A 14,372-nucleotide genomic window follows, 5' to 3' on the forward strand; every position below is an offset into this window, starting at 1 on the left:
CTCTCTTCCCTTTGAATCCTGGTAGCTTGGATCTATTGAACAGTTACAATTTTTGTGGACTATTAGTGGGAAAAAAATGACCTTCTGTTCAAATGAGCTAATAAGGCTTTTAAGTTTTTTTACTAAGTTATCTCTTATTTTCTATAGATGGAAAAATCAGACTGGCCACTTTGGAACTTAGCTGTTTGTTACTAAAGCAGCAAGTCATGACAAACAATGGCAGTATTATAAAGGATGTTCACCTTGCCTGCCTTGAGGTAAGGACCCATCTTCTATAGAGAGATAAGCTTTACAATTAGCATTGAAACCCACTTCATTTAGTGGATAACATTAGCAAGGAAAAAAGCAAGATCTTAAATTCTTTCTCAGAAAATATAGGTTCTTTTTTGAATCGAAAATAAACTTTTTAAAAATTATTTTAAAATAATAATTTTTTTTTAGCAATTATTCGATTCTTATGTGCATCCTAAGATTTTTAATTCAGTTGGCTTTCTGACCTTTTTCTATGTAATGTTTGATTCTTTTGTGCTTTTTTTCTCTCTTTAATAGGGTGCAAGAGAGGAAAGTGTTCACCTTGTGAGGCATTTTTATAAGGTATATATATATACATTTTTTGCGTGTGTATGCGTACAAATAAATAAATGTGTGTGCACACGTGCTCACACACACCTGTGTAGCACTCCATTGATTCCTCAAACATTTAAACTTAGGCAGTAGATACTCAAGTAAAAAGAACGTGAAGAATGATCCAGAAGAGACAGAGCGAAGATGGTAGAGTAAGACATGGAACTACTTGAGCTCTCCAGAATTTCCCTCTAAGTATTTTTAAAATAACACATCCACACAAAATCTGGAGTGGCAAAACTAACAAAAGGATGGAGTAAAACAGTTTTCCAGTCCAAGAAAATTTAAAAGGTTGGCAGAAAAGGTCTGCCTTGCTGAAGTGAGAATGAAGCACAACTGCATCAGCTGCAAGCCTTGGGGGCAGCTGAATAGGCAGCAGCAGCTTCAGGAGTTCTCAGCCCACAGATGGTAAGAGTGAGGGCAAGTGTTTAGACATTTGGTTAGAAGGAGATTACAGAAAACCCTTTGCTGATAGTAGATGCAGGTTACATTTCCCATACTCAATTCCAAGTCACAATCCTAAGGTGAGGAGGAGCACTAGCATACCAGAACCTCTGGCTGCAGGGGAACAGGAACACTGGACATAGTTCTAGAGTGGAAAAGAATGTTTATGGTCATTAACAGACCTCTCCTTAACATACCACCTTTGAAGAACTGAAAACTTAAAAGAATTTCCCCCAGAACTAGCTCTAAAAACAGAAACCCAAAATATCTCCCTCTACCCTAGAAGAACCCAACTTAATAACACCTTAAAAAACAGAATAGACCAAATGATTAAAAAAAAAAAAAAGGCACATAAATCCATTGAAAAGAACAACTCCTTAAAAAGCAGAACTGACCAAATTGGAAAAAAATGATTACAAAAATTCACTAAAGAACTCCTTAAAAAGCAGAATTGGCCAAATGGAAAAGGAGATATAAAAGTTCACTGAAGAAAATAATTCCTTAAAAATTAGAATTGGACAAATGGAAACTAATGACTTCATGAGATAAAAAAGAAATAATAAAACATCATCAAAAGAATGAAAAAATAAAAGAAAATATGAAATATCTCATTGGTAAAACAACTGACCTGGATTGAGGAGAGAGAATTTAAGAATTTGTTGACTACCTGAAAGTCATGATCAAAAACAGAGCCTAAACTTTTTACATCTTTCAAGAAATTATCAAGAAAAACTGCCTTGATATTCTGAACCAGAGGTAAAAAAGAAATTGAAAGAATCTGCTGCTCATCTCCTAAAAGAAATCCCAAGATGAAAACTCCCAGGAATGTTACAGTCAGATTCCAAAGCTCAAGGAGAAGATATTTCAAGCCACCAGAAAGAAGCAGTTCAAATATTATGGAGCTACAGTCAAGATAATACAAGATTTAACAATTACCACATTTGAAAGATTGGAGAGCTTATAATATGATATTCCAGAGGTCAAAAGAATTAGGATTACAGCCAAGAATCACCTACTCATCAAAACAATTTAATTCTTTGGGGAAAAGTTGAACATTTGATGAAATAGAAGACTCTTTAAGCATTCCTCATAAAAAGATCACAGCTGAATAGAAAGGTTGACTTTCAGATATAAGATTCAAGAGGAGTATTAAAAGGTAAACAGAAAGAGAAATAATAAAGGATTCAATTAGGTTAAACTGTTTACATTCCTATATGGGAAGATGCTACTTGTAACTCTTAAGAACTTAATCATTGTTATGACAGTTAGAAGGAATCTATATAAATAGAGGTTACAAATAGGAGTTGACTCTGATGGAATGATATTTAAAAAAATAAAATGAAATCGAAAGAGGTATGCATTTGAAGAAGGGATAAAGGAGAGGTAGAATGACGTAAATTATCTCACATAAAAGAGGGTTGAAAGGACTTTTTAAATAGTGGAGGGGAAGATGGAATGTGATGAGGAGTGGCGGAAAACACTTGAACCTTAAATCTCATTGGAATTGATTCAAAGGGAATAACATGTATGCTTAGTTGTAAAGAAATCTATATACTACAGAGAAGTAGAAAGGGAAGGGTTGACAAAAGGAGTTCAGTGGGTGGGCTTATAGAAAGGAGGGAAGATTGGGGGAGATGGTAGTCAGAAGCAAGATACTTGAGGGATAGGATAAAAGAAAAATCAACAGGGAAAACTTGGATGGAGGGAAATATGCACTAAATTTTTACAGAAAGTTTCTGATAAAGACCTTATTTCTCAAATATATAAGAACTAATACAAAGAGGTGAGCAGAACCAGGAGAATATTGTATACAGTAACTAGAATATAGTATAGTGATCAACTGTGAATGACTTAGCTACTCTTAGCAATATAGTTATCTAAGACAGTTTTGAAGGACATAAGAAAAATGCTATCCACTTTCAGATAAAGAGCTGGTGGAGTCTGAGTGCAAATTGAAACATCTTGTTCTTTTAACTTTTAGATTTCTTTCTCTTTCCTCTTTTCCTCCCTCTCCCTTCCTTCTTTCCTCTGTCTCCCTTTCTCTCTCTGTCTCTCTTTCTCTCATTTTTCTTACAACATGACTAATATACATATATGTTTTGCATTATTGCATGTGTATAGCCTATATTAAATTGCTTGTCTTCTCACCAAAGGGGCTAGAAAGGAGGGAAAGAATTTGGAACTCAAATTTTTTTTTAAATCCTAAAATCTTTTACATGTAATTGAAAATAAATTTAAAAAAATTTTTAAAAGGTATGCTCCATCAAAGGAAACTGAGAAGTAATCAGACATGTAGAAGAGAGCCAAAAGAAAGCATAATCACCAAAGGAGAGTATCTAGGAGAAAAGGAAAGTCAAAAGTGTCTCATGTTATAAAAGATGTAAGGATGACTGAGCACTTAGAAAGTACTATCAGATCTTACAGCTAAGACATCACTTATAACTTGGAAAAGAACAGTATTAGTTAAATGATGAAGTTGGAAGCCAGATTAAACAGATTGAGAACTGAGCCAAAAAGAAAAGATGAAGCAGAAACAAGGCAAGAGAGAAATTAGCTGAAAGCTTAAGGGGATGATTAGGCACATATTGAGGGTAGGCAAGACTTAGGAGTGTTTGCTGGCAACAGAGAAGCAATCCCCTAGTAGGGGGGAGGAAATTTGTAGGTTAATGAGAGAGGAAATAATCATGGGAGCATTCTATTGAATAAGACCCTATGGAAGACACAGAGATAGAATAGAACATAAAAAGGACAGGCTTGAAATGGGGTTTGGGGAGAAAAATTATTTAATCTTAGATTTGTTCTGAGACTGAAGGGCAAGGAAAAGGCAGTGAAGGATGAATACAAGATTGTGGAATAGTCTGATAAAAATGTCAGGAATATTAAAACCCAGATTAAGCTGAGATGGATAAGGAATGCTAATGATAAAGAATTTTTTTAAAGTTATATTGAAATTTAAGAAAAGATAGAACTATTATTTAGCATAGATGGGACAATGATAACTGATGATGGGTTGAAGGCTTCTGTTTTCTATGCCAAGAACAAGCAAAGAACAAAAATCATTAAAAGAGTTGATAGGGGCAGCTAGGTGGTAGAATGGGTAGAGCACCAGCCCTGAAGTCAGGAAGATCTGAGTTCAAATCTGGCCTCAGATTCTTCCTAAGTGTATGATTCTGGGCAAGACACTTAACCCCAATTGCCTTAGCAAAAAAAAAAAAAAGTTAATATTCAAAATAAACAAGGAGATAATAAGAGAGTAGTATCTATTAATGTGTTCAAATCATCAGTATCCCAGGGTACTAAAAATAGTGGCATAAGTGATTGTTGATCCACTGCTAGTAATCTTTGAAAGATTCTGGAGAATAGGAAAGGTACCACAGGCCCCAAGAAATCCAAATGCCTATTATTATTGTTGTTGTTTTTTAATAGGGGAGAGAATAAGGTCTAAAGCCATTGAACTTGACATGATTCCTTAGTTGGATTCAGCAAAGCATTTGACTCAATCTCTCATGTTCTTCTTGTGAACAAGATGAAGGTATATAGTCTCAGTGATAGTCCATGAGAGTAAATTTAAAGCTAGTCGATAGGCTGGGGTCCCAGACAGTCAATGGGAATGATTTGTGGTCACTTAGGTGTAAGAGGCCTTGCAATAAAGTACACCAGAGTTAGGTGCCTTTTAAGATTTTTATTGATGGCCTGGATAAAGCAATAGATAGCTTGCTTATCAAATTTACTTCTGACATAAAACTGGGAGGAAAAGATAACATATTGATGACAGACTTCAAAAAATATTTTGACTAGCTAGAATGCTAGGCTGAATCAACAAAATACAATTAATATGAATACATTTATTGTCTTATGTTTGACTTAAAGTTAGAATTAATTTCAGCATTACAAAATGAGAGAAAACTAACAAGATAACAGTGTGATTGAAAAGGATCTGGGGATTTTAATGTTCAAAATTAGTCACCAGTGTAATATGACTGCCAAAACAAATTTGCATTAAGAAGCATTTGGATAGAGCAAACACATCTTAAATATGGGTTGCAACCCCATATGGGGTAATGTAAATTAGGGATCATAAAATTATGATTATCAATATATGTTTGATTTGTATATAACTCATACAAATATGATTTGATTTGTATACATATGTATATATCGGAAGTTGTATAAACATTTGCTGGCAAAAAGCAGTTACAAGTAAAAAAAAAAGTTTTAAGAAGCCCTGGCGTAGAACACTAAGGAGATTGTAGTTTATCTATAATCTGCCATAGTCTTCACACATACAGAGTCTTGTTTTCAGTTCTTTTCACTACATTTTAGGAACGACATTATTATACTACATTAGCCTGGGGAGGTTAACCAAGATTGTGAAGGAGCTTGAATTCATGCCCGATCTAGACTGATTGAAAGAAGATATTTTTAGCCTACAAATGGGAAGACATGGGGGCAACATATTACCTGCTGGTATTAAAGGAACATGGAAAGGAATTACATGGAAAAGGAATTAGTCTTGTTCAGTTTAGCTTTACTAGGCAGAATTAGGAGTTATGATTGGAAAAAGTTAAAAGACAACTTTAGGCTTGATCGCAGAAAAACTTCCAACAATTATAGCCATCCAAAAGTGGAATGTGCTGCTTGGGGAGGTATTAAATTCTCCTTCATTAGAACTCTTCAAGCAAAGACTGAATGACCACTCACTAGATTGTTTAAACAGAGAATTTTTATTGTATTAGATGGCCTCTGAGGTTCCATCCAACTACTTTGATTTTTTTTTTTTTAAGACAATATATTATATCAGAGAATATTCACCACCATCTTCTAACTCTTCAGTAAGTTAAAAAGTCTAGCACTATGGGCATTCCTATTTAGAATGATGACCTTAAAGAATTACAAAATTCTAAAGTGCCTTCTGAACCATTTTAAGAAAGATTTAGATTGGGGCAGCTAGATGGGCCATGGATAGAGCACCAGCTCTGAAGTTAGTAGAACCTGAGTTCAAATGTGACCTTAAAAACTTAACATGTACTAGTTGTGTAACCCTGGGCAAGTCACTTAACCCCAATTGTCTCAGCCAAAAAAAAAAAAGAAAAGAAAAGAAAAAAAGAGAGAAAGATTTAGTTCTAAACAATATTTAAGATAATATTTATTATTTTAGTATCACATTAGAATTCTTTAAGGATGGTTAAACTATATATGGTCAAATAGTAATTCTCAGATAACCAAAATATCCAATTTCTCAACCATTATGAATAAAGAGTTTGCTATGTTTAATTTGGCAAATTTTAGAATCAGCATCTTTTGAAAACATTTGAATATTAACTTTATTGAATTATTTGTAGTATTTATTTTTATACTAACCACTTACCCAAAAGAAAAATCCTTGTAAATCCTAACAGTTTTCTTTTCCTTTCCATTCTTGCTACACTCTCCTAAAGTCATGTAAAAGATAGTACAATGCTGTCACCTTAGAGTAATTAATAAGAAAACTTCTTCCTGTTTTAGTTTTGCTTAAAAGGATTTTAACAATTGTTGACTGTTGAAATGTGAAATTTTGTATATCATTTGATTTTATATATGTGTGTATGTGTGTATCTGTGTGTGTATCTATGTGTGTTTTAGTTCCTGATGATTTACGAGAACTTGGTAATGAAAAACAGATGGCTTAACAGCCATGAACTGGGATTTATAATACTTTGCTTGTTTATGGGAAAAAAAAAAAAAAAGAATAATCTTGCCTTTTTTCTTTTAAGGGAGAAGAAATTTTTTTGGATATGTTTGAAGATGAATATAGGAGCATGACAGTAAGTGACTAGTCAAAGTAATAAAGTGTATGAAGAAATGCATGTATGTAGGAACTGGCTGATTTGCTTTAAAGTTTAATAATTGTGTAACAAAAAGAGAACTTACAGCATGTTAAAGATTAGTTGAGGAATTTAGTTCTTTTTTTGTTAACCTTATAGGAAATTTAATTTACCTCCTTAACATTTGTTCTTGGTGCTGCTGATGTTGCAGATTATATCCTATTAGTGAGAGTAGGTTTTTGCAAGTAGGACTGCCAGAAATACAATAAATAAATGCTCACCAAAAAAACCCATGATGGTAGGTTTTTTTTTTTTTTTTTTTTTTTTTTTTTTTTTTTTTTTTTTTAGAGCTTTTTATTGACAAAACATATGCATGGCAATTTTTCATCATTGACCCTTGCAAAAACTTCTTTCTAACTTTTCTCCTTCCTTCCACCCTCTCCCCTAGATGGCAGGTAGTCCCATACATGTTAAATACGTAAAGTATATGTTAAATACAATATATGTATACATATTCATACAGTTGTCTTGCTACACAAGAAAAATTGGATTTAGAAAGAAGGTAAAAATAATCTGAGAAGAAAAACAAAAATGCAAGCAAATAACAGAAAGAGTGTAAATGCTATGTTGTGGTCCACACTCATTTCCCAGTGTTCTTTTGCTGGGTGTAGCTGGTTCTGTTCATTACTGATAATTGGAACTGATTTGGATCCTCTCATTGTTGAAGAGAGCCACTTCCATGATGGTGATTCTTTTTTTTTTTTTTTTTTTTTTCTAATTTTTAAAATTAATTTTATAATTATAATTTTTTGACAGTACATATGCATGGGTACTTTTTTTTTTTTTTTTTTATAACATTATCTCTTATATTCACTTCTTTTCCAAATTTTCCCCTCCTTCCCCTAGATGACAGGTAATCCCATACATGTTAAATGTGTTACTGTATATCCTAGATACAATATATGTATATAAAACCAAATTTCTTGTTGCATGCTAAGAATTGAATTCCGAAGGTAAAAGTAACCTGAGTAGAATGACAATAGTGCAAACAGTTTACACTCAATTCCCAGTGTTCCTTCTCTGGGTATAGCTGTTTCTGTCCACATGATGGTGATTCTTGAAACTAGCTCTTATCTCTAGATACATATCCTTCTGCTTCTTGACATTCTCTCCCTTCTCTGTTATTCTTGAAATCTTGGATGCTGGAAACTTCCATTTAGTTGGAACCTGCATTGATTGGTATAAGTGACAAAACTTAACCTAATATATCAAAGGTGGATCCTCAGTATCTGTTTATCTTCAATATCTCAGACCTTCCCCAGTTCTTGCAGTGATAAGAGAAAAAATGGTTTAAGAATTTGGTGTAATATGCAAAGGACCTAAGATGGGATGGGATTGGAGGGGGTGTAGATCATCATGAAGACTCCTTTCTCTTGCTTCACATCTCAAGGTATCCTCCAGATTCTGGGAGCATCATTATCTTACTATTTACTGTGACCTACCCCATTACCTTTTCAAATTTTTGCTCTATCTTCCTTATAACCCTTAAATATTTCCACTAAGTCTCATATCTTCCTTTTTAAAGTTAAGCCTGCGAAATAAAGGACCTAATGGTTTGCATTGTTTTCTTACCTGGTTCTGCTGAGAAAACCTTTTAAGTTCCAAAGGCATTCCACCTCACTAACTGTATTGACTATATATAGGCATTGGTGTTATTGTCATATCATCATTCACAATACTCCTCTAGAGCAGTTTTGAGTACAGCCTCACACTTTTATATGGAGCTATTTTAAGAAAAAGTATAAATTAGCATACTCATTTTCTAAAATGTCTTCTATGAGTAACTCTAAAGATGCAGCCACTTGTTCTATGTCATCTTAATAGAAATATATATGTTTGTGTATTTCTGCTCACAGTTTTCATTGATGGTCACAATCAGCTCACTGTTCTTTCTAATCCCTTAGAAAAAGTTTACTATTATATTCTGACCATTAAAGGGGAATGTATTTAGTGGTTATTTGCCATTTTATCTTATCCTATAAAAATTCCTTCTCTAATGAAATTCTGCCAACCTGTTTTACTTTTTGAAAACTTAAGGCTTATTTTCTGATGAACATTTAAATGGTACTGTTCTTCTCTTAAAGGCATTACAGAAGGCTTCAGTCTTTCCTACACTCAATCAGGTATTTATTGAGTACTTGCTGTTTGTTCAAGTTAGTAATAAGTACTTTGAAGGAGACAGTGAAGGTACAGCCTCTAAAAAGATGACTCTCATATCTGTGTATTCAGTCCTTATGTCTGCCCTGAGCTCTAGTCTTACATTTTCATCTGTGTGCTAGGCATACCCACTTGAACGCCCTGCTAAGCACCTCAAACTCATGGTCAAACTGAACTTATCTTCTCTCCTTACTTCCTTATGTCTGTTGATATTGTTCCCTGGCTCAAAACTTGGGGTCACTGGGATGATTTTTACCTCTTCCCTAGTCTAATGTGCCAACAAGTCATTCATTTGTTTGATTCTGTGATTCTGCCTCCAGAGTATCTGTTGTATCTATCTCTCCTCTTGCTCAATTTGATACCCATTTCTAACCCTAAATCAAGCCTTTATTGTTTTTCTCTTCTAAAATACTATAATAATCTCTGAACTGGTTTCCATGGCTCTGGTACCTTACCTCCAATTCATTTTATATTACACAGTCTTCAAATAATTTTTTTTCCCCTGAGGCTGGGGTTAAGTGACTTGCTCAGGGTCACACAGCTGTCCTCCTGAATTCAAGGCTGCTGCTCTATCCACTACGCCACCTAGCTGCCCCCTCTTCAAATAATTTTAACGATTTTGTACCATCATTGAATACTTGGCCCAATGGTGATAAGCTTTTCTATTCTTGTCTAGGTTGGTTTTTGGAAAGTAGATATTGTTTTGATGAGAGTTAGGAAAGGGGGAACCCCTCTTGGTTCGGTGCAAGGATATATAGTTAAATGAAGTCTAATGATGGCACAGAGTCCCTTGTATAGGAATTTACAGCCCTGAAAACCTAGATTGATTAAAAAAAAAAAAAAAAAAAGGTTTATTATAGAGTTTGGAAGAATAAAAAGTAGGAAAACACCAGAACCAGGGTGGCTCCAGTGGGCAGAAATCCTTGACATGACCAGCATAAGGATACCATGTTTGGGACCTCTGCAAAGCGTGGATTCCAGGGTTGCCCCTTTTATAATGAAGGCTCTTGGTGATCAGTGAAGGTGGGTGGAGTCCCAGGCTCCTAGCGGTTTTTCAGCCAGGATTAGCATTGAGTAGAATTCTATGGGTTTTCAGATAAGGAAGAAATTGTTTGTGGAAGTTGGAAAACCTGAGCAGATAGTGGGAGCTGGGAAAAACCCAAGTTAGGTCAGATCTGGTGGGAACTGGGGAAAGCCTGGATATCATTGGAGTTCAAAAGGATGCTGTTTGACCAGGATTTGTGAATCAGAAGATCCTAGCTTCTTCAGCCATGGGGGAGGAAGAGGAGGGGTTTGGAAATCAGAAAGGAATCTTAAAGGGACCTCAATCCCCATCAGTTTCATATTAGAATTGTACTCAAAGCCTTTTTAGCTTAATAAAACTTGCCAGAGCCTTCATTTTTCTAGCATAACCTTTGAGAACCAGTTACCTCTTTATTAACCAGTCACCTCTTTATTGTAATTAGACTTCAGAGTACGACAGACAGTATATGCCACTGGTAGCCTTGTAATGTGAAGAGTAATGGAGGAAGATCTCTAATATAATAGGAAACTTAGGAGAAGACTTAAACAAGAGTTACTCACAAGATCAGTAGGCATATATAGGTTATGATCAGTATTATTGGAATGAAAACCCATATTAGTGAGGTTGTGGAGCCATCTGAGTATAATGCATGTATTTAACTGTCACTCTACTTATTCAAAACTTCTTCAGCTTCTCATTGCCAATATGACAAAAGACTCTACCCCTGGACATTTGGAATTTTTGCAGTCTGACTTCCATCTACCTGACTTGTCTTGTACCTTAGTATTCTTCATGCACCACCATCCCTTTCTAACCAAGTGAGGCTACTAGCTCTTCATCCAGTTGAGCTAGTAGCTGGTCACTAGTGGATCATCCTGAATTTACCAGATAGTAACTGTCTAGTGTAGAAAGTTCTACCATCACAAACTGACCTATTATAATCCTTATAATGAAATATCCACTTCAGATTCCTACTTCTCTATGAAGCTGTCCCTCTAACTGAAATTGCTCTCTTCTTCAGATTTTCTTCTGACATTTTATGTGAATTTCTCCCTTCTCCTTACCATCTTTTACTTATCATATTTATGTATATATTATACATTATGTCTATTATATTGCAAGTCCTTGAAGACAAGAACTCTCTTTATCCCCTCATATAACGTGATGCCTTAAACCTGTAGTAAGCACTTAATCAAATGTTTTTTAAATTGAAATTTTCTGATCATTTCCATAGTTTTTTTTATTAGTCACACTTGTGGTAATTTTGAAAGTTAGGAGAAAGCCTCACTAGGGAAATAAAAAAAGCTTGAGTTTAGGAGTAGAGGATTGTAGGGAATAAGCATTTATTAAGTACCTATTATGTTCTAAGCCCAGTGCTAAGTGCCTTACAAATATTATCTCATATCTTCACAATAACCCTGGGAGGGAGGTAAGATTATTGTCCCCATTATACATTATACATTATACCCTAAACCAAGTACTTCACTCCCAAAACCTTGTTGTTTAAAATGCAAAACTTTTGTTTACTATTCAGGTTTTTCTAGTCCCAAACTAATTAGAATAAAATGGAATGAGAAGGCTGTAGGAAAGGAACGACCAGGTATCTTCTAGAGACAGTTAATACACTAGAAAAGGGAAGTTAATATCCTGAAAAATCAAGGAAAAATTAAAAGCAAAACTGTATTACTACACCTTATAGTAACAGTTTTCAAAATAACCCTCTAATCATAAAAGGTTAAATTCTACTTTGTAACATTTGCTTAAAAGAAGGCAGGAAATATACAATATATTTTATATAAATTTCCATTAAAATCACTTTCTTATGTAGAATCCCTTAGGCTCCTAATGATGCTGAATAAATTATGTGTTCATTAATTTCTCTTAATTTTTTTGAGGAAGCAAATTGAATTTATTTTAAGGACCTAATTACAAAGACAATTTTTTTTTTTTAATAAAAGCCTTTTATTTTTCAAAATAACATGCAAAGATAGTTTTCATCATCCACCCTTACAAAACCTTGTGTTCCAAATTTTTGAACCTCTTCTCTTTCCCCTTTCCCTCTTTCCCCCTCCCCTAGTCAGCAAGTAATCCAGGATAGGTTAAGCATGCAATTTTTCTAAACACATTTCTACATATATTATACTGCGCAAGAAAAATTAGATCAAAGGGGTGAAAAAAGCAAGAGAAAGAAAATAAAACAAGCAAACAAACAACAATAGCAACAACAAAAGTGAAAATACTATGCTTTGATCCATATTCAGTTTCTATAGTTATCTCTCTGGATACTGATGGCTCTTTCCATTATAAGTCTATTGAAATTGCCTTGAATCACCTCATTGTTGAAAAGAACCAAGTCCAAAACATTTGATCATCACATGATCTTATTGTTGCTGTATATAATGTTCTCTTGGTGCTACTCACTTCACTTAACAGCAATTCATGTAACTCTTTGCAGATCTTTCTGAAATTATCCTGTTGTTTGTTTGTTTGTTTGTTTTTGAAGGTTTCTTTAATTAATTTTATAATTATAATTTTTTTGACAGTACATATGCGTGAGTAATTTTTTTTTTTTTTTACATTATCCCTTATATTCATTTTTCCAAATTTTCCCCTCCCTCCCCTAGATGACAGGCAATCCCATACATATTAAATCTGTTACAGTATAACCTAGATACAATATATGTGTGTAAAACCAAATTTCTTGTTGCACGGTAAGAATTGGATTCTGAAAATATAAGTAACCTGGGTAGAAAGACAGTAGTGCAAACAGTTTACATTCAATTCCCAGTGTTCCTTCTCTGGGTGTAGCGGTTTCTGTCCATCATTGATCAACTGGAAGTGAATTAGATCTTTTTTATGTTGAAGATATCCACTTCAATCAGAATATATCTTCATACAGCATTGTTGTTGAAGTGTATAGTGATCTCCTGGTTCTGCTCATTTCACTCAGCATGAGTTCATGTAAGTCTCTTCAAACCTCTCTGTATTCATCCTGCTGATCTTTTCTTACAGAGCAGTAATATTCCATAACATTCATATACCACAATTTATCCAACCATTCTCCAATTGATGGGCATCCACTCGTTTTCCAGTTTCTAGCCACTACAAAAAGAGCTGCCACAAACATTTTGGGCATTTCTTTGGGATATAAGCCCAGTAATAGCACTGCTGGATCAAAGGGTATGCACAATTTGATAACTTTTGGGGCATAGTTCCAAACTGCTCTCCAGAATGGCTTAATTCTTTCACAACTCCACCAAAAATGCATCAGTGTCCCAGTTTTCCCACATCCCCTCCAACATTCATCATAATTTTTCCTGTCATCTTCCAGCTGTTTGTTTCTTATAGAACAATAATATTTCATAACGTTCATATAACTATAACTTATTCAGCCATTCCCCAACTGATGGGTATCCACTCAGTTTCTAGTTCCTTGCCACTACAAAAAGGGCTGCCATAAACAATTTTTGCACCTGTGGTTCTTTTCCCTTTTTTATGATTTCTTTGAGATACAGATACTTCTGAATCAAAGGGTATTTACAGTATGATAACCCTTTGGGAATAGTTTTAAATTGTTTTCTAAAATGTTTGGATCAGTTCACAACTCTTCTAACAATATATCAGTGTTCCAGTTTTCCCACATCTCCCCCAACATTTAGCAAAATCTTTTCCTATCATCTTAGCCAATCTGAGAGATGTAAATGGGTACCTCAGAGTTGTCTTAATTTGCTGCTTTAAAAAAAAAAATGTCCCCTGCCTTTAAATAGCATCCCCTTGGACACTATACACGTGGAGCAATTAAACACTAATTGTATGGTGCTAAATGTGGTAAGAAATCAAAGACAAGCTTGGAGTGGGTTCAAATTATTGTCAAAGGCTTCATGGAGAAGATAGGGCTTAAGGACAACCTTAATGAAAGAAAGGAAGATGTCATATAGAAGAAAAGAATGACATGGGGGAGTTATAGAAGGATATGTGAGCTTCTGGAGAAGATGGAAATTTTTTCTGACTGTTATAATGGAGAATATTGAAGATAGGATTTAATGTGTGTGGGGAGATGATAAATAGTCAAGAGATTATCTTTCCAATTGAATGTAGCATGAGGAACTTTTCTTTTTCAGTAGCATATACTCTTTACTGAGATGGATCAAGGCGTCAAATTTATTGAATTTTGTTTTAACCTGAGGCATTTAATTTGTATTTAAGACTGCTTAATCTACCAAGTAGTCTTCAATTTTTCCATGCTTAACTTGAATTTC

General features: G+C 34.4%; 1 protein-coding gene across 4 annotated transcripts in view; it reads left to right on the plus strand.

Moving 5' to 3' along the window:
• CLEC16A (C-type lectin domain containing 16A) overlaps window positions 1-14,372 on the plus strand; it is a 210,556-nt gene that overhangs the window by 73,158 nt on the left and 123,026 nt on the right. For all 4 annotated transcript variants that reach the window (XM_074280551.1, XM_074280550.1, XM_074280552.1 and 1 more), the window contains 3 exons: window positions 148-257; window positions 550-594; window positions 6,822-6,872. In XM_074280551.1, the coding sequence (XP_074136652.1) occupies window positions 148-257; window positions 550-594; window positions 6,822-6,872 (206 nt within the window). The remainder of the gene's footprint in view (window positions 1-147; window positions 258-549; window positions 595-6,821; window positions 6,873-14,372) is intronic.

Source organism: Sminthopsis crassicaudata, chromosome 1 (assembly GCF_048593235.1).
Source record: "Sminthopsis crassicaudata isolate SCR6 chromosome 1, ASM4859323v1, whole genome shotgun sequence".
NCBI lineage: Eukaryota > Metazoa > Chordata > Mammalia > Dasyuromorphia > Dasyuridae > Sminthopsis > Sminthopsis crassicaudata.